This window comes from Coregonus clupeaformis, chromosome 6 (assembly GCF_020615455.1).
Source record: "Coregonus clupeaformis isolate EN_2021a chromosome 6, ASM2061545v1, whole genome shotgun sequence".
NCBI classification, from domain to species: domain Eukaryota; kingdom Metazoa; phylum Chordata; class Actinopteri; order Salmoniformes; family Salmonidae; genus Coregonus; species Coregonus clupeaformis.
In genome coordinates this window covers 22,913,722-22,939,660 of record NC_059197.1, presented here as the reverse complement: position 1 = coordinate 22,939,660, position 25,939 = coordinate 22,913,722, and the positions used below count along the sequence as shown (strand labels likewise).

Genomic DNA, 25,939 nt, shown 5'->3' with positions numbered 1-25,939 from the left:
AAAATGTAAAGTGGAACCCATTTCCTTGAATGAACCACTTGATCTTCCCTCTGCAATATCCTGGTCAATCACAAAAGCTCAAATAGGTTCCATCATTTGAGCAGCATTGGCGGCTTATTACTATTAATTTTGCTTCTGTTCAAACGACTGCATTTTATCCCATCCCAAGTTGCAAGACATGACTGTGGGCTCTCACCATTGTAGTATCTGTCTGTAGAGTCCAGTTTGCCAGAGCAACAGTTGACTGAGTCTTTTCCATTGTGGGCAAGGCCAGGGGCTGGCCAGGAGTCTGCTAGCCAGGGGTAGTTCCCCATGTTGGAGCCCAGCATCCTTGGTCTACTGTAGGCAGATGGAGAGAACTAAAGGTCAGATATTACTGTAAGTTTGTAATAAAAAGAGTCCACTCATGTTTACATTGATTTCTCTGAATAAAAATCAAGATCTCTACCTTCCGTTGCTGAGACCAGATCCTTCACTGTGAGCGAATCCAACTGCACGAAAAACAACAAAAGCAATGGCTGCAATTAAAAATCTTTCTTACTCAAGGCAGTGGAGGCTGCTGATGGGAGGACGGCTCATAATAATGGCTGGAACGAACTCTTGGAATGGCATCAAACACATGGCAACCATTCCACTTATTCCGCTCCAGCTATTACCACGAGCCCATTCTCCCCAATTAAGGTGCCTCTAACCTCCTGTGTCTCAAGGGCCCAAAACAGTGTGTCCCACTTGGGATTCAGGCCTGCCAGTTTATTTTTGTCATTTCATTAAGGCTATGCTGCTGAGCTAGATACACTAAAAGGCATAGATCACATCAACACTAGGATTTTGAACCCACAGATTACAACAAGTCACATTTGAAGACACTCAGATACCCAGATTTGGAAAACGTGATGGTGGCAGGATTGGAACAGATTAGTATTGTAATATTAATGGATTTGTGTGTATGCTATGTGAATAGGTTGGGGTTGAGGTTAAGGATGTTACAGTATACCTGCAGGTGTGTAGGCAAATGAGGTGGTGTAGTGTCCCAGCTCCTTCCTCCTGCGGTGGCGACAGTACAGCCAACCACTGAAGCCCATGAGCACCAGCCACGAGGCCACGCCCAACCCAGCGATGAATGCTGGTTGGCTGACCACTCCAGTGATCTGCTCTGATAGACTGAGGCTGCTGTCTTTCTGCAGAGGGTCTGAAGGCATGTCCAGTGACAGGGCTGAATGATAGAGAGTCCAGTTTATCAGTCTGGCAAATTCATTTCCAATATGGCTTCCTGAATAAACAGACAACTAACTAACCCCATTGGCTTTCTAGCAAGAATTGTTGAAATGCAGTATTCCTCAAGCCTCGTCTTTAGTCTTTAGTAATCTACCATACTGACTGAGGACCAGGTTGACAGGCTATTAATGTTGCATCTAAGGAAGGGTCTCTTCTAGTGGTAAAGCTGACTCACTGAGGACCAGGTCTATAGGTGGGCTGTGTTGACCCACTCCCAAGATGGTGACTGCAGCCACCATCACACTGTACTGGAGGTCTGGTAGCAGCCCAGTCAGTAGGATGGACAACACTGCTCTATCCACTGTCCTGTTGATATGGCTCTCTGTCTTCATCTCAGAGTCACTCCCCAGGCACCAGACCTGGCAGACAGAGAAACAAGCTTGATACTGTGTGGTGGAGGGACAGAAACTCTGGAGGGACAGAAACTCTGGAGGGACAGAAAGGGACAGAAACTCTGGAGGGACAGAAAGGGACAGAAACTCTGGAGGAACAGAAACGACCTACAACATTTAATAACACTAGAAGCATCAAGTCGATCATGTTGCCAAGAGGATGGGACAACTGAACCAGAAGTGGAGATATTTTGTTGTTGTCAGCCAGCAAGACATGGGGATACGATAGGCTTTAAAATGCCTTTCCAGAAAAGTCTGAGAAAATAAGTGGTTTTTTTGTCAACTGCAAAGCTAAACCAAGAGGAGATCCAATCGACAAGATGAGGAAAAGTGATTTAAATCTGAGGACTAAATTGGTTAAATTGTGTTTTTGCATTCTACAGAAGTGTTGCTGTTAACTGATACTAAGCAGGGAGCAATGTGCAATGTTTAATTAAAACCACTAGCACAGCATTTCTGCTCTGCACAGCATGTTTTGGCAACAAGGATAAAACCGACTGCTTAAAATCAGCACATTGATGATTCAAACAAATAATTTATTTTCTCTTTCGCACGACCAGCTGTAGTGACTAATTAACTGCCCACTTTTCACTAAATTAACATCAGACAGAGTAGTCTAGAGTAGCACTTTCCTCTAGCCAGGTACAGCTTCAACAGTCTCCACTCTGTAATCTCACCTTGTACTCCAAGACTGTACCACTCTGAACGTCAGCGGGGGGAGGCTCCCAGGAGACACTGATGCTGGAGCTGTTGCTGAGCTGGACCACTGACACAGCCTGCGGGGGAGCACTCAACACTGGAAGGATGTGAACATGGACAACTGTTAGTTAGCGAGACCCAGACGATTAAAAAGACACTTTGGTCAATAAAATAGATTTTCCTATACGCATGTCCTGTGGAGTCCTACAGTAGCATATCACAGCATTGATTAGTAATTTTAGAAGCAAAAAAATCTTTACTAAATTCTAAGGAAAGTCGGAGGAAAATTGATTGTTACGGCCCTTGCAGCGACAATAAAGATGTAGTGAACTATGCCTACGGACTTCACAGAGAGGGACCCTCCTGCATCCCGCTGCGTGCCTTACCCTCCTCAGGGGTGCGTAGCTGCACCAGGGGGCTGTCCAGTCCCTGCAGCTCGTTGAAGTAGGGGCGGACCTTCACCTCGTACTCTGTGTCCGTGCGCAGGTCTGATAGGACAGTGCTGAGCTCAGGCCCCCCTTTCACATCCTGGACCATCCAGGCGCTGCCAGTGGAGCGGTACAGCAGCCTGTATCCCTGCACGTACTGAGACTGACGCGCCACCTGACCAATGACAGAACACAGGGGGCGGGACAGAGGTGGTTTATGATCTATTTCCTGAGATATTATAAAGTATGAAGCAGTATAAAGTAGCGTATTGTTTCTACAGGTTATAACACTCTGTTTTACTCACAGTCCAGGAGACCTGGGCACTGGTGGGTGATATGACCACAGGCTTCTGCAGGTAGAGAGACACCTCCCCTAGTTCTCTCTGCACCTGTCTGCGGTCCATCCCCTGCTCTGTAGGACTCCCATCTACGACAACACAGAGAGAACTGCACTCAGAACAGCCTGACATACCACCCTGCGCTGAGAACAGCCTGACGTCATACCACACTGCACTCAGAACAGCCTAACATCACAGAACACTTTACTACGAAACAGTTCAAGTGATTAAGTGAGTATACACATATTATATGCTGTTCTGTGTCCATACTGACCCTGTGTCCTGATGGGTTCAGAGATTGGGCTGGGGTCACTCAGACCGTAGGAGTTGACCGCTCGGACGATGAACAGGTAGACAGTGTTTGGGTACAGGCCGATGACCGTGTGCTTCTCCTGTTTCACGTGGTCAGCTACCGTCTGCCACACACTGCCAACGGATTGGCTGGAAAAGAACGTTAATCAATTACAGGTTGAATTGTGGGAGGATTGTCTGGCCTTGTCCTTCTCCTGATATGAGAAATAACACAACAATGAGTGTGGTTTGACAATTTGGGTCCTCTAGCATAGATGAATGCTGGGTAAATGAATGCCATTATCTCAGTCCAGTGAGGACCTATAGTACATATTACCTAGCCTATGGTATGGTTTGTCCAGTCAATTACCCAGTGAGTGATAAAAGAGACCAGTCTAAATGCGTCAGCATGCTTCAGTTCGGCTGGCGCCTAGCCGTACTCGGCTAGCCAAACCAAACGAGTGTGCTCGCATACTCCCTTAAAATACCTTCACTTGAAAAACAAGAAAAAACCGGCAATAGTACTGTTTGTCCATTTTGAGACGCCGTAGCCAGTATACACTTCCTCAAAATAGTCAGAATGAATCTAAGATAACTCCAGAAATCTGTCATTAATTTTGACGATTCTGCAGAGGATATCTTAGTTGCGCAATTTTACCTCTAACTAAGATGTTTGGTGCAGTATTTCTCAATGACAAAATGTGCATGAAAACGAGTCGTCTCTGGTTGAATGACAACAAACACTTCATTGAAGAATCCCTACTGTTGACCAATCACTGATGAAGGGGCGTAAATGTCGGCTCCGAACTTCGGCTTGCCTCAAGAAAAAAAATGTGTGTGCCCGAACAGCCAAAAAAAAGTCCAAAACGAACAAAAACGTTACAAAATGTTGTCATAATATACAGTCGTGGTCAAAAGTTTTGAGAATGACACAAATACTAATTTTCACAATGTCTGCTGCCTCAGTTTTGATGATGGCAATTTGCATATACTCCAGAATGTCATGAAGAGTGATCAGATGAATTGCAATTAATTGCAAAGTCCCTCTTTGCCATGAAAATTAACTTAATCCCCCAAAAAAATTTCCACTGCATTTCAGCCCTGCCACAAAAGGACCAGCTGCCATCATGTCAGTGATTCTCTCGTTAACACAGGTGAGAGTGTTGACGAGGACAAGGCTGGAGATCACTCTGTCATTCTGATTGAGTTAGAATAACAGACTGGAAGCTTAAAAAGGAGGGTGGTGCTTGAAATCATTGTTCTTCCTCTGTTAACCTGGTTACCTGCAAGGAAACACGTGCCGTCATCATTGCTTTGCACAAAAAGGGCTTCACAGGCAAGGATATTGCTGCTAGTAAAATTGCACCTAAATTAACCATTTATCGGATCATCAAGAACTTCAAGGAGAAAGGTTCAATTGTTGTGAAGAAGGCGTCAGGGCGCCCAAGAAAGTCCAGCAAGCGCAAGGACCGTCTCCTAAAGTTGATTCAGCTGCGGGATCGGGGCACCACCAGTGCAGAGCTTGCTCAGGAATGGCAGCAGGCAGGTGTGAGTGCATCTGCACGCACAGTGAGGCAAATACTTTTGGAGGATGGCCTGGTGTCAAGAAGGGCAGCAAAGAAGCCACTTCTCTCCAGGAAAAACATCAGGGACAGACTGATATTCTGCAAAAGGTACAGGGATTGGACTGCTGAGGACTGGGGTAAAGTCCTTTTCTCTGATGAATGCCCTTTCCGATTGTTTGGGGCATCCGGAAAACACCTTGTCCGGAGAAGACAAGGTGAGCGCTACCATCAGTCCTGTGTCATGCCAACAGTAAAGCATCCTGAGACCATTCATGTGTGGGGTTGCTTCTCAGCCAAGGGAGTGGGCTCACTCACAATTTTGCCTAAGAACACAGCCATGAATAAAGAATGGTACCAACACATCCTCCGAGAGCAACTTCTCCCAACCATCCAAGAACAGTTTGGTGATGACCAATGCCTTTTCCAGCATGATGAAGCACCTTGCTCTCGAGTGGTGCAGCGGTCTAAGGCACTGCATCTCAGTGCTTGAGGTGTCACTACAGACCCCCTGGTTCGATTCCAGGCTGTATCACAACCGGCCGTGATTGGCAGTCCCATAGGGTGGTGCACAATTGGCCCAGCATCGTCCGGGTTTGGCCGGTGTAGGCCGTCATTGTAAATAAGAATTTGTTGTTAACTGACTTGCCTAGTTAAATAAAGGTAAAATAAAATAAGAAATAAGGCAAAAGTGATAACTAAGTGGCTCGGGGAACAAAACATCGAAATGATGGGTCCATGGCCAGGAAACTCCCCAGACCTTAATCCCATTGAGAATTGATGGTCGATCCTCAAGAGGCGGGTGGACAAACAAAAACCCACAAATTCTGACAAACTCCAAGCATTGATTATGCAAGTATGGGCTGCCATCAGTCAGGATGTGGCCCAGAAGTTAATTGACAGCATGCCAGGGCGGATTGCAGAGGTCTTGAAAAAGTTGTCTCTTTGCATAAAATATTGACTCTTTGCATAAACTTAATGTAATTGTCAATAAAAGCCTTTGACAGTTATGGAATGCTTGTAATTATACTTCAGTATACCATAGTAACATCTGACTAAAATATCTCATAACACTGAAGCAGCGAACTTTGTGAAGACCAATACTTGTGTCATTCTCAAAACTTTTGACCACGACTGTATGCACAAATTCTTCCGAACTGTTTCGTCTGGAAAGCATGCGGACACCTTAAGGAAGCAGCGCTAGAACTCTGACCTGCTCCTTAACTAGGTGTCAGATAAGACCTGAGTGACAATCTGCACGCTGCTGTCCTCCAACCCCCTTCAAGCATCCAACCCCCTTCAAGCATCCCCCTTCTCTTCCATTCAGCCCTGTTCCCCAGCCCTAGGAGGGTGAGCGGAGGAGCAATAGGAGACATCCCCATCCAGATAGCTCTATTTAAATACTTTGCTCTGTTAGATGAAGTTTGAGGAAAGTAGCTAACAGCTACCCATGGGAATGTCTCGTCTCAAACTGTGCTGTCAGTCTCAGTGCCAATCAGCAGGCAGCCTGTTGGCCTGTCTGTGTGTTTGGCTCTGCCTGCCCAGAGCCTCTGCCCTCTCTGCCTCTGTGATGAGAGCTCTCTGGCTAGTCTCTCCTTCCATAGCCCCAGGTCAGTACCGTCCAGGACCACAGGGAAAATGCAGCTTTTTTTCTTCATACAACTGATTCTATGACTCTCTGCTCCAGAATGCTTCATGGTTTTATTGAATCTGCCATGGCTCGGTTTCCCTTCACGCCGTTATTTCCTGCCACTGTAGCACATGTATGAATGGCTTAGTTAAACCAAATTGAAAATCTCTGTATGTGAATACAAATCAAGGACACAACTGATATAGCAACAGACCTAGAAAGACCCCAGTACCTAGCATTGAAATATAAATCCTCTAGTTATATGGTACCCTGCAAAGCCATGTATTAAGATAGGTTGGAAAATGCAGTTTCTAAATATATGGCTCTGGTACCCAGTCCTTGTATACATTACCTGAAGGCCTCGATGATGTATGCGGTGACAGCGGCTCCACCCTCGTGGGGGTTGGACTGCCAGGTGAGGGTGACTGTGTTCCTGGTCACATCTGTCACCACAGGCTTCTGGGGCGGCCCTGGCAGCTGGATGGACTCTGACACCCTGGGAACTGATGACCCAGGGGCTCCGTCCTCTGGGACGCAAACAGGGATACGGCATGAGATAACATGAGACACAGTGGTGGTGTGTGATAATGGTAACTTGGTGTACTGGGATATAGTATGAGTTTGACTGTTTATTTTTCAAGTCTATTGATTTCCACACACAGTAGTGATGAATCCTGTAGCTAAAGCAGGAAAGTAGGTTTCCATAAGGTGTAATGTATCTTTTGAAACCAATGGTGTTTGTTTGGTTTTGTGAGGCGCTGAGAGGAGTGTGTATATGTTTACCTCTCATGGTGAGTGTCCCGCTCCAGCTCGACTCGCCCGTGGCGCTCAACACCACACACGTGTACATTCCCGAATCCGTATCCTAGCAACAGAGAGGCGCATTTGAGCTCCCTTTCACGAGGAGAGGGGACCCAAAACATTGGAACCACAGTGCTTTAGATCCTTTCTGTGTTTGCTCATCCGAGTGGAGCAGCGGATCTCCTCTTTTTACTTATTAATTGCTTTGTTCATTGCTTTGCCGCCGTCCTGAGACTCACTTTTAGAGTTTAAAGTTAAAAGCTTTTACGAAATGCCACTTTGCCACAAAGCAGACATCACTCAGCCACAGTAGCAGTAGGAGTCTAAATGGGATTCATCTCCCCATATGCATGGTCTACCTCACAGGTGTCAAACTCATTCCAGGGAGAGTTGGACACCCCTAGTCTACCTGCTCTCCTTTTCCACAGTACTGTATACATGTCCACACACTTCACTGGTCTAATGGTGTTACTAACACTGGGCTGGCGGAGTGCCAGTCTACTGTAACCAACATCAATTCATGTTAGATCATTCACCACAGCATTGATCTCTGGTTGGTGGACTGATAGTATGTGGACAGATGAACTGTGTGAGTTGAACCACTGCTGAAATATTGAAGACTAGGATCCCAAGGCTAAATATTTGTAGCCCCTCTTTCTCCCTCTACATCTCATCCTCTCCATTCCTCTCCCTCCCTCCCTCTCTCTCCATGCCAAGCTAATGCATCTCTTCTGTTCCATTGAGCGCAGTGACATGGCAGATTTCCCCTGCCTCAATGATGCATTGGACCTTGTGTTAATGCTCCAAGTTTGCTGAGCACCACTGCTGAGACAGAGACACAGAGAGACAGAGAGACAGAGCGAGAGAGCAAGAGAGAGCGAGTTGTGCCAGAGATGTAATTAATTAAAGGCTATGAAATCGTTAATCATGCGTGACCACAGTCAATCAGCACAAACTATGCTGCTCTCCCCACTCCGCACGCTCACCTCCAGGTGAGGCCACAGCACAAAAAAGGGCCACTGACTGCTCTTTCATCAAAGCAGAACACATTTACATTTGCAAACAAGCGCCTTCATTAACATTACAATTACACACTGCATAGGCACGTAATCGCGCCGGAGAGGTCAGTTTGAAATTCAGTTTCACCTTCATTTTTATAATGGAGGAGAACATAAAAACGTTTGTTGGTTACCCTCTGGCTTTGGAGAAAGTAAAAATGTAACGATGATGGATGGCAGGCATTTCTGTACAGCCGCGCGATACTAATTTATTCATGAGGATCAAAAGACAAAATCAGATCACAGCCATATTTTTATTCCATGACATCATACACGTACCTCAACGTTAGTGATCTGCAGCGTCCCGTTCTCCATCAGGGTCATGCGAGGGTTGTCCCCCACAATCCGCTCCCCGTCCTTTTCCCACACAATCCTTAGTGAGGGTCCACCAATCGCATGACACTGCAACTGGGCAATGGACCCCAGAGCCAACGTCTGATTGGCTGGGCCTTGGCGGATGATTGGAGGAACACGGTCTGAAGGACCTATGGGTGAGAGGGAAGAACAGACAGGATATTATGTCAGTGAGTCCTGTCACACACACTAATGTCCACTTTATTTGACAGTGGTTATGGTAGAGCTGTCAGAGCCTATCTGCCCATCCATATGTGTGTGTTGTAATGTCAATGTATTTTTGCTGGGCTCTCTTCTCCAGAGTACCATATTCCTTCCTCATCCCAAAGTTACCCCCTCCATCCCTCAAACTCACCCCCTTCCACCTCCAGCAGGGCTTTGGTCAGGACACTTCCTGCTACACTGATGGCCTGGCAGATATAATACCCAGAATCCTCTAGGTGCACGTCTGTGATGGACAGTTCACCACTCATGGACACAGAGTAGCGGCCGGACTGGGATAGGGGCTGGCCAGGAAACAGCAGCATCTACACACAAACAAACACACGCACGCACACACAGAGAGAAAGAAAAACTTGCATCTTAGCTAGTGATGAGAGATTGTGTATGCATGCATTATATGGCCATCACTTTTCCAACACAATACAGAATAGCAGGAGATCTTGGGACTTTTGTTTTGGTCTGTTGGCTTGATGTGAGCTGACAGATGCTTAACACATGGCCAGAGTGATGAGAGGGGGAGATGGGCATGAATAGGGGAAAGGGACATCCTTCCATCTATCTCCCCATCCATCCATCCATTTCATTCCTCTAAGAGGCTTAGACTGAGTGAGAGGAGGACCAGGGTTATAAGGCCACAAGATAATCCCAAAAGTACAGCAAACCGCTTCCCAAACAGGGGACCAGGCACCACAACTATCACAGACTGGAACAAATTGAAACTTATTCGGAAAGCCTCAGGCCAACTTCCCCCTGCCTGGCGGACCTGAGGGTTAACTCCTCTACTAGAACCATCTAGACTAAGTGATCTTGATTGTTCCCCCGCTGTTATCAGAAGGTATTTATAGTAAGTTATAATGATAGAAGGCGTTAAACATCGTGTTTCTGTACCTATTTCCCGGGGAGGCAGCTCCTCTCCCACCTGATGTAGCTCATCTACCCTTCCTCCCCCTCTCTTCATCTGTCTGCAGGTAACAGCGACTTCCTCGCCAACGCATTTCCCGTGATTCCTTCCAACACCTATTGGTCGTCGCATCTCACAGCCAAATGCAAACGAGCTCCCTCCCTCATTTCACCTTGGCCAATGTCTCTTCAAGAGCACGGCAATCGAGAAAAATGTGGGAAAAGCGTTGTTTAATCTAACGATTCCCCGGCTTGTTTCAAGCTGAGAGAAATCAAATGAGTCACCACCAAACAAACATGGTGAGAAAACTATGTCTGCTGCTGATCAAAATAACGGCCTGTTGAGTACAAATAAGGCTAAAACACATCAAAATCCTACTTAAATGTGACATAACATCATTACTTTGTTGATCAGTTTAAATAGCCATTTATCTGACAACACATGTTGTAGTGTCTACATAGTTGGAATTTTGTTTAAATTATTTTAACCTCTTTACAAGGTATTAGTCTTTTTTCTTTCTTTTTTTTTGAAGTAGTCTTTATTGACCGCTCTCTTCCTGTTTGTCAGGAAGTGACATTCTTACCTGGCTTCCTTCTTTCTTCCAGAAGATGGCGGGTGAGGGGTTTCCTCGGGTGCCACAGCGGAAGGTGACGCTGCGCCCCTGAGCAGAGATCTGGTCCTGGGGTTTAATGGTGATCTGTGGAGGCACTGGAGAGGACAGCAGAGACACTCGGTTAGGAGATTCAGATTTTAGGTGTTAAGTTTTAGCATTTAAATTGACAATTTTTCTGCATAATCGATACTTACTAAGTAATGCCAGAACAGTATTGATTAAACATTTAGCATATAGAACTACCCTTTTTACTCCATGATTTGACTGCTGTCACCCTCAGCCAGTTGATATATGGTTTCCCTTTCTGATTAATCTGCCCTCTCATTTTCACATTATCGAGTGAAGACATTGATGCCTATCTTTTATACTGACACAGGCCATCATCTAATTCCAATCTTAAACTATTGTGACGGTATTTGTGGGTTTACTTTGGAGTGATATCAGTGGAAATGAACTGGCAGTCAGGTTGTGTGTTGTGGCCACAGCTTGCTTCTGATCCCACCACATCCTATCTTCCTATAGACTTTGACTGCACAACGACAGCATTGACTCCCCTTCCATAGACTCTGAGCTCTCCTGCTGTTTACTCTCCTCAGCAGGCTTCTTCCCCGTCTTCATACACACACACACACACACACACCGCACACACACACATGGGATCAGGCTAAATCCTCAAGGGAACTGAGTCATCTGTGTCGTGTCTTGATTTTCCCTCTGAGGGAGAACACAGCAGATCTTCCCACATCAGAGATGGCGCACGCACACACAGCCACAGAGAGCGACTGACTTCACTACACTAACATCACTAACCAGCCAGCAGGGGGGATGTAACTATGACAGGGAACCGTGCAGAGAAACCATGTTAATAAACATTAATGTGGTTTATGTTCAATTCAAATAGAGTCATGATCAGAGTGAACATGTATTAGCAGTTCTGTTACCTTCAGACATTTAGATATAATTTTTTTGGGGGGGGTAAAAAAACAAACATCAAATGAATAGTGGTATTTTCCATTGGAAAAATGTCGCATTCATCAATCATGGATTTCTATGGTAACAAACAAAGAACAGTATGTCAGTGAATGTCTGAACTTTGTGTCCTCATATATCAACACACTTCTTTAATGAGAGTAAAAACAGCAGATGTGTGTGTTTGATACCAATCCTTAATCTGGTGTACATTAAGTCACTGTGTCAGAGTACAGGCTTACTTACTGCACTGCCTGAGTGCTTCAACAGACCACTAGACTAGAGACACGACCATGCAGTAAGTCATGTTACAGGCTCTTTTAAACCATTAGGTGAAATTAATTTGAAAGAAAATCTACAAACAAAGTCAGAATGGTGTGGGGGGAAATAAAATGAAACGGAATGAGATGGCTGACTACAGTAAAATGTAAAAAATGAAAACATGACATCTCCTACATAGTCAATGAAACATGGAACAGAATGAAGGGAATGCATTGTTTGAAGAGGGTTTAGATTTTATCAGGACTGACAAAAGCAATGGAGGATGAAGTCAACCCCACTGCCCACTCAGCCAACACACACACACATACACATACACGTCTTATTAATAGTGGTCCTGCTCTCTGGCAGTGTGTTAAAGCGCACCATCTCCCAAACAGCTGTCAGAGGGAGTAATCCATACGGTTTAGCATAATCTTCTGTCAGTGGAGTTGAAGAGAGCCCAGCACAAATGCATTGATATGCCAACACATATTCCAACATACACGGATGGATGGGCAGAGCTCTGACAACTCTAAATGACCACTGTCAAATTAAGTGGACATAACAGTGTGTGACCGTACTGTACTGAATGCATGAGTGTGCCTTTGCGGGTGAGAACGCATATCAGTGGGTGTGAGTGTGTGCGAGCGAGTGAGTGAGTGAGAGAGAGAATATTTGTTTCTTACCATGGACCTGTAGCATGGCTGAAGCCTCTGTCTTGCCCACACTGTTCTCAGACATACAGGTGTAAGTTCCCTCGTCCTCCCCTCTCACCCTGGTCAGACGCAGGCTGTTGTCACTGCGGATCTCAAACCTGGAACAGACACACAGAGAGTCAAAAGTATTTTCATAAAGCAAACCATAGAGACGGAAAGACCATGGTTGTGTCAGAATACCCATACTTGCGTTCTAAATAGTAGGCATTTTAGTTATGCGAAAATATAAAGTTTTATAGTATGTGACATTTCAAGAATCGAGTAAGCTTTAAATGCCAGGATGTTATAATCATTTCGGGTTTTCATCTAGTAGAATTCAATGCACACTTTTGAAGAAGAGAATCGTCATTCCAGACTCACGTGTGATAATCAGCTGATAATGAGATAAGGGGACGCGCTGTACCCAAATGAACGAATGGCAGGAATCAACGGAATTGTGCATTAGATGACACATTCTCAGTAGGATGAACCCAGTATGTTGATATTTGTTGCTTACTGCATTTGTTTTTACTAAACAGTATGTTCTAAATAGTATATAGTACGATTAGTACACAGTATGTAGTTTTAGTAAGTAGTAGGCAAGACAGATTTTGGATACGGTCAAGGTGTGAGAAGCACTGCCTTTGAACTATGTAAAAGTGACCTTGAATGTACCTGACCCTCTGACCCATCAAAATGTAACTGTATGAAGTAATCTGAATAAAGAATTAGAGTCAACCCTATAACTTAATACATCTGCAGAGAGAGATGCACAAGTCAACCGTGTTAGAGTCAAACAGCCAATCAGAATGGGCAGAGTGAGTCACCGCCGTCACCATGAGACCATCTTAGAGTAATACTTTTTTTTTTTTTCTTACCCCCCCCTCCCCATAGTTACAGTATAATCATAATAATATAAATATGTATATTTTGTGCACCCGGATGATCTTCCAACTGTATAGTGAAGTTGCAGAGTCACAGGAGGTACATGTTAACTAATGAATCCTCACTGGCCTTCCATTCATGAATTTGTATTGGCTGAGGGAAGGGAAGGCATAAATAAATGAGTAATTACTGTAGCTGGGCTTTCTAGGTCACATACTTTAATCCCATATGTATCCCTGCTGAATGGGCTTCCCTAATTCTGTCAGTCTGTCTGTACCTCCAGCACGCCATCAATCAATGTCACATACTTTAATCCCATATGCATCCCCAGGATTAGGGGAGGGTTTGGCCGGCCGGGATTTCTTTGTCCCATCACGCTCTAGCGACTCCTTGTGGCGGGCCGGGCACCTGCAAGCTGACTTCGGTCGCCAGCTGGACGGTGTTTCCTCCGACACATTGGTGTGGCTGGCTTTCGGGTTAAGCGAGCAGTGTCAAGAAGCAGTGCGGCTTGGCACGGTCGTGTTTCGGAGGACGCATGGCTCTCGAGCATTGCCTCTCCCGAGTCCGTGGGGAGTTGCAGCAATGGGACAAGACTAACTACCAATTGGATATCACGAAATTGGGGAGAAAAAAAGTAATACAAAATATATTTTTAAAAAATAGCATAGCCCTATTTATTTCTGCAACAACACACTTCTCATCACAAATTGTAAGCAAGCTAGTTACGGTGCCTTCTAAACACATGATTGACATCGAAAAAGAGGGTGGGCTATCAACTGATCATTGACGTTGATGATTGATGTAAATCTGCTAGTTAGCTAGAGCGATTTATTTTACTGATTATGATTTATCTTCAACGCTCATATCAAATAAGAATAACTTCATAATATAATATTCCTAATCTTCTAACTCATATGGCTGGCTGGCTAGTGGCTTGTGTGGATATTTTAGTATATGGTGGTTAGTTAGAGTCTAGACTACCTGTGTTGCTGCTGCTCTGACACATGTGCAACTACCGACTGAAGAACGGGTGGAGTTGGGTCGGAGGGTCGTTGATGCAGCCGCTCCTCTCTACATCTTTTTGCCTCTCTCTGCTGCGTGTATCAGCCAACCAGACCCAATATTATTGATAATGTAGGCTAAATCAAGTGTTAATCAAATGTTATGCTGCTGTGGTAGTAATGTTGAAATTTAAACAACAGTGAGGGAAAAAAGTATTTGATCCCCTGCTGATTTTGTACATTTGCCCACTGACAAAGAAATGATCAGTCTATAATTTTAATGGTAGGTTTATTTTAACAGTGAGAGACAGAATAACAACAAAAGAAATCCAGAAAAACACATGTCAAAAATGTTATAAATTGATTTGCATTTTAAATGAGGGAAATAAGTATTTGACCCCCTCTCAAGCAGAAAGATTTCTGGCTCCCAGGTGTCTTTTTATACAGGTAACAAGCTGAGATTAGGAGCACACTCTTAAAGGGAGTGCTCCTAATCTCAGCTTGTTACCTGTATAAATGGCACCTGTCCACAGAAGCAATCAATCAATCAGATTCCAAACTCTCCACCATGGCCAAGACCAAAGAGCTCTCCAAGGATGTCAGGGACAAGATTGTAGACCTACACAAGGCTGGAATGGGCTACAAGACCATCGCCAAGCAGCTTGGTGAGAAGGTGACAACAGTTGGTGCAATTATTCGCAAATGGAAGAAACACAAAATAACTGTCAATCTCCCTCGGCCTGGGGCTCCATGCAAGATCTCACCTCGTGGAGTTGCAATGATCATGAGAACGGTGAGGAATCAGCCCAGAACTACACGGGAGGATCTTGTCAATGATCTCAAGGCAGCTGGGACCATAGTCAACAAGAAATAAATCGGTAACACACTACGCCGTGAAGGACTGAAATCCTGCAGCGCCCGCAAGGTCCCCCTGCTCAAGAAAGCACATATACATGCTCGTCTGAAGTTTGCCAATGAGCATCTGAATGATTCAGAGGAGAACTGGGTGAAAGTGTTGTGGTCAGATGAGACCAAAATCGAGCTCTTTGGCATCAACTCAACTCGCCGTGTTTGGAGGAGGAGGAATGCTGCCTATGACCCCAAGAACACCATCCCCACCGTCAAACATGGAGGTGGAAACATTATGCTTTGGGGGTGTTTTTCTGCTAAGGGGACAGGACAACTTCACTGTTAAATCTTGGGTGAGAACATCCTTCCCTCAGCCAGGGCACTGAAAATGGGTCGTGGATGGGTATTCCAGCATGACAATGACCCAAAACACACGGCCAAGGCAACAAAGGAGTGGCTCAAGAAGAAGCACATTAAGGTCCTGGAGTGGCCTAGCCAGTCTCCAGACCTTAATCCCATAGAAAATCTGTGGAGGGAGCTGAAGGTTCGAGTTGCCAAACGTCAGCCTCAAAACCTTAATGACTTGGAGAAGATCTGCAAAGAGGAGTGGGACAAAATCCCACCTGAGATGTGTGCAAACCTGGTGGCCAACTACAAGAAACGTCTGACCGCTGTGATTGCCAACAAGGGTTTTGCCACCAAGTGTTAAGTCATGTTTTGCAGAGGGTCAAATACTTATTTCCCTCATTAAAATGCAAATCAATTTATAACATTTTTGACATGCGTTTTTCTGGATTTCTTTGTTGCTATTCTGTCTCTCACTGTTCAAATAAACCTACCATTCAAATTATAGACTGATCATGTCTTTGTCAGTGGGCAAACATACAAAATTAGCAGGGGATCAAATACTTTTTTCCCCTCACTGTAGTTAGCTAGCTACACACACTCGAGCAGTGACCGCACCTCTCAAGCCCTATCTGTGCTCATGCCTGTGCATCCCTGGTGAATGGGCTTCCTTCATTCTGTCAGTCTGTACCTCCAGCACTCCATCAATCAATGCATCACTGAGTGTTTTGTCCATCTCTTCAGATGTCAATCAATCCGTTTATTTTTCTATTAGTGAGTGGACCTGTCCGTCAATGTGTCCTCACCTCCCACGGGGGAGCTCCCCCTCCTCTCGGCGCCAGCGTACCGTAGGGGCGGGGTCTCCGTGTACCTCACACAGGAAATCAACGGTCTCTTCCTCCATCACCACCTGGTTCACCGGCCTCCGCATCAGCACAGGACGCTCTGCATAGAGAGACCCAGACTTACACACACAAAGACAGTGTAATGCGCGCATACACACACACTGGTGTGACAGACTCACCATACACCACCAACTCAGCAGGATCACTGTCCCTCTCTCCCACCATGTTGGTGCCCACACACACATACATGCCAGCATCACTCTTCCTGGTGTGGGAGATCATCAGCTTGCCCCCACGCATCTGAAAAACAAGACAGTGATGACAGGTCATCATATCACTCCATGTATTAGCCTTTGGGCTTTTCAGAGGAGAGGCAGTACTTCCACCATCTGACATAAGCACTTCAAATGCATGTATAATTTATGATTCCACCATCATCAGCATGTATCATTAAGGATTCCACCATCATCAGCATGCATCATTAATTATATTAATGGACTTTGAGACAGTTTGGGTTGAATTGGGATTTAACTGCACTGAGCACAGTGAGCTTTGGGTTGGAACTCTAGTGTATGTAAACTCTAGAGGGTTTTACTTCTAACTCGAATGAGCTTGATGTTGTAACTAGGGGTTATAGTTCATGGGTCATACAGTACGGTGAAAAAGTATTTGCCCCGTTTCTGTTTTTTTCTATTTTTGATACTGAATGTTATCAGATCTTCAACCAAAACCTAATATTAGATAAAGGAAACAGTTTACAAATAACAAAAAATATATTCTTATTTTATTTAATTTATGAAGTCATGCAACACCCAATGCCCCTGTGTGAAAAAGTAATTGCCCCCTTACATTCAATAACTGGTTGTGCCACCTTTAGCTACAATGACTCCAACCAAACGCTTCTTGTAGTTGTTGATCAGACTCTCACGTCGCTGTGGAGGAATTTTGGCCCACTCTTCCATGCAGAACTGCTTTAACTCGGTGACATTTGTGGGTTTTCAAGCATGAACTGTTCGTTTCAAGTCCTGCCACAATATCTCAATTGGGATTAGGTCTGGACTTTGACTAGGCCATTCCAAAACTTCCAATTGGTTGCTTTTAGCATTTTCATGGAGACTTGATTGTGTGTTTTAGATCATTGTCTTGCTGCATGACCCAGCTGCGCTTCAGCTTCAGCTCACAGACGGATGGCCTGACATTCTCCTGTAAAATTCTCTGATACAGAGCAGAATTCATTGTTCCTTCTATAAGTCAATTCATCCAGGTCCTGAGGCAGCAAAGCATCCCCAAACCATCACACCACCACCATGCTTGACCGTTGGTATGAGGTTCTTACTGTGAAATGCAGTGTTTGGTTTTCGCCAGGCATAATGGGACCCATGTGTTATTTGTTCACTCAGGTTCCCTTTTCCTACTATTAGGGTTTGTTTGAAGATCTGATAACATTCAGTATCAAAAATACATGCAAAAGTAGAGAAAATTAGAAAGGGGGCAAATACTTTTTCAAAGCACTGTATAGGTGAGACTCACAGAGATGCGATCATCCTTGTTGCTGACGCGGGCATTGTTCCTCTTCCAGGAGACGGTGGGCTCAGGGTGACCCCGGGGGGGAACACACTCCAGAACCGCTGGCTCACCAGCTGCAACCACCACATCACTGGGGGCCTGGCGGAAGTCATCCCTCAGGACTGGGGAGAGGAGAGCATAGACATGGTTTAGACTATCTATTCATATTATTGTACCTTTATTTTACCAGCTAGGTAAACACATTAGGAAAAATAGACAGTCAAACTATATAGCAGATCGTTTTTATCTATTAATTTAGTACCATTATATGTATGTTATTGTGAATATATTGTCTTTCAAATGCTAACTATTAGATAGACAGATAGATATATCAGAATTGGCCTACACATCAATCTCCAATGCGGTATTCTGTCCATGTCATCACAAGTGCAATGTCAAATATTGTCCTTGTAATTAATTTGAGCATATTTAATATGTAGAGTTTCTGTTTGAAGGTTAGACGAGAGGAAAACAAGCTGATTGGGTGAGAGCAGTACATTGTGTTTTGTGCTTGTACATGACTGTTCAAATCCTTGGCAACTTCCTTGTTGTGCAGTGTTTTGATGTTTCCTGTGCCGCATCCTAGTCTGCAGTCTCTACTGTCAGAGTGGATGAATAATGCACATCTCTCAGTCCAACACAGAGTAAAAAATACAAACACATTAATAATTTAACCTGTCAGAGGGGAAAATGGCATCACATATTAGCGCAATGCTTCTGTCTCACACTGGAAACTATGCTAACTCACAGCTCCGTACTACAAATCTGACAGTGACACAATGAACGAAAAAAAAAAAAAAAAGGGGACGTGATCTTTATGTCACTGTCACACTGAGGTTAGCAGCCTTTACTCTGCAAATGAAGACAGGATGAGAGGCTTGACTTGGCAGCAACCTTTGTCATTAAATCCCAGCAGTGACTGACAGAGGAAAGCTACTGTATGAACGCTGATGCCTGGCCAAGGCCTCAGGAAACCTGTGCAGCACTACTATTCCAGCCTCTCTGAGGGTCTGCAGGCAACCTATGAACACTTTCCTCTGGCTTTTTCCTTCACCAACAGACACACACACACACACACTACTCCAGAATACAATATCTTCTTATACCTTTATAAATATTTTAGGTTGGCATTTTACAAAGTAAGCAATCAGACCGTCTGCCTGCCTGTCAAACTATCCATCTGTTAGCACGGTAATGCATCAACACCCAATCAAATCAATTAGCACTGCAAATATGCTGTGAATTAGTCCAATCTCAAACATCAGTTAATCTATACTAAACGCATTAGTGAACTCATCACCTGTCGGTCAACTGGACGTCTCTCCAGCTAAGCCACACTACCCCCATCACTTATCACCTCACGTGTGTTTGACAGATCCCTCCTCATCAACACAGTAGCTACCTGTGTCTTAACATGGCATTTATATTCACAACCACAGTGACTGACTGACTGATTACCATCTCATTTAGTTTATCACAGCCATCTAGAGCACATATGTCAGAGTCAAGGCCCGCGGGCCACATCCGGCCCGCGAGAAGGTTTTTTACGGCCCCTGGGATGATCTTGATTTATTATTAGAACCGGCCCGCAGACCGCAGCAAGCCGGCAGCCCGCAGATCTTTTACACGCACCAATACTACATTTCCCACAATGCAACGGTGACGCACCGAGCAGTAGGCTGCTTCATTTCAATATTTATTGGCACAGCAGTCGTCAGCATCACAGTAAAATTAACTTTCAGATACCCATCAAAAATGGCAAAACGGAAGGTGGACACTGAGAACCGGGGGTTTCAAACAAGGTGGGAGTCGGAGTATATGTTCACGGAGGTAGCTGGAAAACCTGTGTGTCTTCTGTGTGGAGAAAGTGTGGCGGTACTGAAAGAGTATAATCTGAGACGACATTATGAAACGAAACACGCGGACAAAAACAAGAATATGGACATGGAACAAAGGCTACAAAAGGCAGAGGAATTAAAACGAGGCCTCAAATCTCGACAGGCTCTGTTCAAAAAACGTGGAAAGCTCACCACCAAACCTCCAAATGGAGTTGATTGACCTCCAATGCAATGATGCACTGAGGGCAAAATATGCGGCAGTGGGTGCTGCGGAGTTCGCCCGTTTCCTCCCCGACACAATGCCCCAGCTGCGCATCCAGGCTGCTCAAACGTTGTCTATGTTTGGCAGCACATACCTGTGTGAACAACTGTTTTCTTTGATGAACCTGAACAAAACATCACACAGAAGTCGACTTACTGCTGAGGATTTCCTCAGCTCAGAGCCTTACCCCGAACATTGATGAACTTGTGGAAAAGATGGGACACCACCAAGTATCACCCTCAACCTCAAACAAGTGAACATTACTGTGCAATCACATATTTAGAGTTTTTACTCAGTTCAAGTTTAAAAGTTAAAGTTTAATATTTGTTTTCACTGCATGTTACTTCTCCTTAAACAAAGTGTTGTTTTTGATTAATAGATTTTTGCACTTTATTTTATTGTATTTCAATCCAATTATATTTTAAAAATATTTCAGTTGAGTGGATGATAGAAAATTGCTATTATTGTTTTTTTCTTTGAAGTAAATTTAGCCCACTTTTGCTAAAATAGAAAATATAGGCTACTGATGGTGCCTTGAATACCGGTTTCTTTCATTTAATGTTCATGTTATGGGGATTTTTATATAAAGGAAATTTGTCTTTTGTGTCTGTTGAAAATTAAAGATTACTGACAGAGCCATAAGAAAATATTGCTTTATTTATCTGATCATATTGGAATATATTTGTTAGGTTTTCAGTAGGTTCAATTAGGTTCACTAGACTATATGCGTCATTTAAAATTTTTTCAATGAACATTCGAACAGTCCGGCCCTCGGCTTGTAGCTAAATTTTTTATTTGGCCCTCCGTCCATTTGACTTTGACACCCCTGATCTAGAGCATAGCGACTGGCTCCCCTCTATCTTGAGTTGTAAGGGCTGCAATTATCTTGGGAAACGTGTTGCTATGAATATTCTAATCTCTGAGAAGCAGACAAATGGTGGCTGGGCCATCGCTGATCCGGCTGTGTTTCAGATCCGCTGTCAGGATTGAAGTGGTCATCTGTCGATCTGTCTGCTCAACCTCCCCCCTCCCTCTCGCCAGCCCCCCAATATGAGAATCTGTCACACACTCTCTGCCTGCCTGAAGTCGCTGCCTGTTCAAATGCAGCAGTAATCTCTACTTTTGATCATTTGGAGGCATTTTTTCTGTATTATAATGAAGCACATTTAATTCCCCAGCTGAGGCTTTTGTCATTGACGTGACATTTAAACTTTTAGAAAAGTCGAATTCTGTTACCCATTTGTTTCAAAAGTAAAGTCTTGTTCAGAACATTAAAAAGCTTGTCAGAATTCCTCATCACATTCAACTGGAGTTTTTCTCTCTCAGATTGTAATACATCCACCACATCTGAATCTAAGATACACAAGGCCTATCAGTTCATCCAACTAGTAGGAGTTGCGCCCCTACAGTCTGGGGTGAGTTAAGTACATAGGTAGGGGGGCAGTTTAAGGGAACATTTACAGGCATGCGCTGCCTGGACATCTGTCCCTTCAGGGGTCTAACGGAACCCCCTGACTTCCCATCCTACTCGCCCCCAAAACCCAACAAAAAGGGACCCCAACACAATTAAAGAACCACCCTCTAGACAATTGATGGATGAGCTATAACCTGTCAAAGCACACACCCTTCCCAACAGTCTGTTCAGTAGTCCCAACTCAGCTGGCTGCTTGTTTGAAAAGCTTCAGAGAGCTGAGGGCTAATTGAAAGTGGTGTATTATTTTTTGAGCTCCGTCTGTAAAGGGCTGGTGCAGAGACGAGACCGGGAGCACACCCAGCCATGTTGAGGGAACTGAAGAGAAGTCATGGTTATAGAGCCAATGAGCTAATCCCATAACCACACACACACACAAACACCTCTCCACTCTCACCCACACATTCAACCACAGAAGTCCCAGAATGTGGGCCATTTGAGGGCTTGAAACACGTGTCAGAGAGCGGAATGTAGCCTCAGATAATTTCCCCCCCAACACTGTGCAGTGCGAGCAGCCAAGAGCAACTCTTTGAAGCTGTTGGAAGTTAATACGATCCCTCCTTCACCCAGGCTTTAAAGGATGCCATGCTAAAAGTCGTTTCATAGAATTCACACACTGTTATATTTTTATGAAATTATAAATGGCACCACAGGAATCTCCTGATATTCTCAGACAGACAGATGGCCAGGGGACTTCCTGAGGTAACGTCCAAAACACAGTCTTTGTACCAAACATGACTCACACTGATTCCCACTGGTGGTGAATAAGTACCAGAACATCCTGAATCTGAACTATCCCTACATCACCTTACGGTGACAGGAGTGGAGAAGAGGGCACCTAAGGGCCTAGCCTGGCCTGGGGATAACTAAAGACCATATTGACTGTAAGTCGCTTTGGATAAAAGCGTCTGCTAAATGGCATATTATATTCTTATATTCATCTACCTCCTGCTATTTCTTTAGCTCAGCTTTAACAATGTGGCTAAATGACTAACCATTATGCTCTATGGTTACTACTGTAATAAATTGTTACATTTACATTTTAGTCATTTAGCAGACACTCTTATCCAGAGCGACTTACAGTAGTGAGTGCATACATTTTCATACTTTACTGTTACTACTACATTCCAATCATTCGACAGTGCCATTTATTTTCATAATTTTAATGTTTCAGGGATATACAGATTAAGAGATTAAGAATATCCTCAGATATTCACTGTATTTTTAAGTGACATTAATCTCAATATTTAGCGTTTAGCAAGAGTGCAGCTTTAGTGCAGTCGTAGTGGCCATCTGTTAGTGTTTTAAAGGGGGGAGATGGGAGAGTAGTCATGGCAATAATGGGCTGCTTTGCATCGTGTTGCCATTGTCAGTCAGTTCACTATGGACACCATTAGACTAAACATCAGTCAGTGATCAGATTCATTGAACAGTCTCAAGGCAGGATGGAGGAGTAGGGTTGACAGGATTGGGGAGGAGTGTAGGGAGAAGGTGAGGATGGAGGGGGCACTCTAAAGGTGGTGTGTGGGACAGGGTTGAAAGGTTGGGCAGAGTTTGGGAGGGACAGAGTGCAAGTTGACTTTAATTGGGATGAGTCTTGCCCTTGAGGCAGAACTGAGTGATATCCGCTAGATGGGCCAGCTGCAAAGTCAAAATTGTCTATATTGTAAAAATGCAAGAAAACAAAAAATTTGATTTTTGGTCTTAATTTAAGGTTAGAATTATGCATTAGGGTAAGCAGTGTGGTTAAGGTTAAAATATGACTTTGTGGCTGTGCCAGCTAGTGACCACTCTGCAGAGCTTCCTCCAGAACAAGATTCATGATGAAAAAACGCTAACCAGCAGACACAGTCGTGAGCTGTGAACAGCAGCACAAGGCAGCTCCCGCTCAGCCCAGTCAGAGCTCTTCTCTGTCCTGGAACCCTCCACCACTTTCCTACTAGCACTGCCTTTGCTGATAACATATTTACTGAGGGAAAATGTACTTGCTATGATTGTGATATGTAGTCGTCTTACCTAGCTATCTTAAGATAAACACACTAATTGTAAGTCGCTCTGGATAAGAGTGTCTGCTAAATGACTAAAATGTAAATGTAGATGAAGAGGTGTGTATGGGATGGGAGCCTAGCAGGCAAGTGGAAGTGTTCTATCTGAGAGCAGGTCCTAGAGTAAAGTGACCTGATTGTCAGTCAGTCATTTTACTTTTGTCTAAGTGCAGTAGGAGTAAACCCATTAGAGGTGGTCTAATCCTCTCTCTCTGCTACTGCCGTGTCACGGCTAATAGAGCCAGCTGGCGCCTGTCGAGAGGAGAGGAGGGATTGATTTAATCCAGCCATTGTCTGTGTTTACCAGGTCTCCTGAGCCTGTTGTGTTTCAATGGTTGGACGAGTGGTCAACTCATGCCTACAAATTCATCCTTAGGCACTTGTTAAAGCCAACTAAATTATTCAAAATCTCTAATCCTTTATGTAAATGATTATGACCAAAAAAATGTATAACGTATTGTAGTAACAATAGAGTTCAAATGAACAGTTTGGGCACTGTGATATCTGTCCATTCAGGGTTTAAAGAGACCAGTGGCAGAATTGTTGTGTAGAAGAGGCCAAGAAACAAGCTGCAGCCCAAAATGTCATTCCTTCATAATCCCCCCATCAGGAGAAAGAGGGACATCTGGCCCAAAAGCCTTTTAAGCAAGTTTTATTTTTTATTTGTCCTACTTTATTTTAATCCAGCTCAGAGAACGCGGCTGTTTGCTCCCTCAGACAGACATTCACGTCTTTGAAATAGATACCGCTTTCCTCTTCTTCTTACATAAAGGCTATCTGACAGAGCAGAACACTGCTATTTTTGGGAGGAATATGTGAATGGATTCATACACAATATCTCATTAACTAGGCGCCTCAACAGCCCTGCTATTCAGCTGGTCGCTTGCAGCTTATTCATGCCAACAACAAGAACACAGGCAGCAATAAATCACTGTTTAGCATTTCCATACCCAACATTAAGCTTATTCTGAGGAAGTCAAATGAAGCAACACTGTCTAGCTATACTGAAGCCTGAGTTGTGGACCCCGAAGGCGAAAAAGCATTTAAGCATGAAATACATGTCACTTCCGATGCATTTGTGCTGTGAAGGGACTGATTGTGTGGAAGGAACTAACTGTGTAGAAATGTATCTATCTAAATTCCACAACCCTGTTGCGGTAATACTCTACTTTAGCCAATCCCCATTACAGTCAGGGCAGGGTGAGGTGTCATGGTTCAGATCTATGCGTGCCTACATACCACAGAAATTCAATGGATCTTTCCTCTGAGCTACTCCCAAGCCAGGAGTTGCATTGATCTCACTGTGACATTTCACTATCGTTACCATGGTAGCAATTCAGTCCTAATCAAGACATTTAGTGAAGCTAAGACCACCAACACCCTACTGTCTTAACATATTCCCCAGCTACCCAGAGGCACCAGACCTAGGACAATACAGTCATTACCGCAGTTAGTCACCGAGAGTCTGCATCTAGGTGATACATAGCCTTACTGGTATGACTGCGTCATCTCCAGCTACATCGCCACTGGCTGAGGAGAAATCATCATCAAAAACAACAATATAACTGTGGCGCTTAAATGTTTTTCTATGGAAGCTGTTCTGTGCTAATATATTTAGTTTTTCTCTAATATTTGATGTTCTGCCGTTTATGAGTGTGGATATATCACTCAGTGTGGAAGCTGAACTAAAGCTGGCCCTATTTTTGAACATGAGCTGTGGAGGAGGTCCGTGAGCCATGAGCAGTTAGAGGCTGAGGGTGAGGAGGCCTGGCTGGCTCTGTGCTCTGGTGGAAGATAAGATGCAGGCAAATTGCTGTTTTATGTTTTTAAACGAGGAGACATTCCTTAATCTGTTATGCTCCTTTTCCTAATTAACACACTCCGCTAATCCATTTCCTAACGCCAGAAAGGGCCTGCGTTCAGCCCTGGGTCATGCCACACTGCCACAATTAGAAGGGGAAAGAGAGAAAGTGGCCATTTTTTATGTTTTGTTTTACCCCTTATGTAACTCTGTGTTGTTGTTTTTAAATCGCACTGCTTTGCTTTATCTTGGCCAGGTCGCAGTTGTAAATGAGAACTTGTTCTCAACTGGCTTACCTGGTTAAATAAAGGTGAAATAAATAAAATAAAAATAAATAAAGTGATGTGGTTGTTACTAGTTACCACAGCCACAAAGTCATTTGGCTATATCGCAAAACAAAAAAAGAGATTTTTGGTCTTAATTTAAGGTTAGGCATAAGGTTACTAGTGTGGTTAAGGTTAGGGTTAAAATCAGATTTTAAAAATATAAATTGTAGAAATAGGCGGGGTTTATGACTTTGTGACAACTAGTGACGACCACGT

The 25,939-nt window shown here is 44.1% G+C and overlaps 1 protein-coding gene across 6 annotated transcripts in view; it reads right to left on the bottom strand.

Annotated features, from left to right (window-relative positions):
* The window catches only part of LOC121567995 (roundabout homolog 2), a 62,279-nt gene that overhangs the window by 8,731 nt on the left and 27,609 nt on the right, over positions 1 to 25,939 (bottom strand). For all 6 annotated transcript variants that reach the window (XM_041878453.2, XM_041878454.2, XM_041878452.2 and 3 more), the window contains exons 3-19: positions 17,945 to 18,102; positions 16,594 to 16,714; positions 16,376 to 16,514; positions 12,481 to 12,608; positions 10,535 to 10,659; positions 9,184 to 9,355; positions 8,754 to 8,959; positions 7,399 to 7,480; positions 6,968 to 7,142; positions 3,407 to 3,573; positions 3,100 to 3,221; positions 2,753 to 2,969; positions 2,345 to 2,463; positions 1,451 to 1,634; positions 995 to 1,213; positions 449 to 491; positions 197 to 339 (exon numbers count right to left, since the gene is read on the bottom strand). In XM_041878453.2, coding sequence (XP_041734387.1) covers positions 197 to 339; positions 449 to 491; positions 995 to 1,213; positions 1,451 to 1,634; positions 2,345 to 2,463; positions 2,753 to 2,969; positions 3,100 to 3,221; positions 3,407 to 3,573; positions 6,968 to 7,142; positions 7,399 to 7,480; positions 8,754 to 8,959; positions 9,184 to 9,355; positions 10,535 to 10,659; positions 12,481 to 12,608; positions 16,376 to 16,514; positions 16,594 to 16,714; positions 17,945 to 18,102 — 2,520 coding nt within the window. The remainder of the gene's footprint in view (positions 1 to 196; positions 340 to 448; positions 492 to 994; positions 1,214 to 1,450; positions 1,635 to 2,344; positions 2,464 to 2,752; positions 2,970 to 3,099; positions 3,222 to 3,406; positions 3,574 to 6,967; positions 7,143 to 7,398; positions 7,481 to 8,753; positions 8,960 to 9,183; positions 9,356 to 10,534; positions 10,660 to 12,480; positions 12,609 to 16,375; positions 16,515 to 16,593; positions 16,715 to 17,944; positions 18,103 to 25,939) is intronic.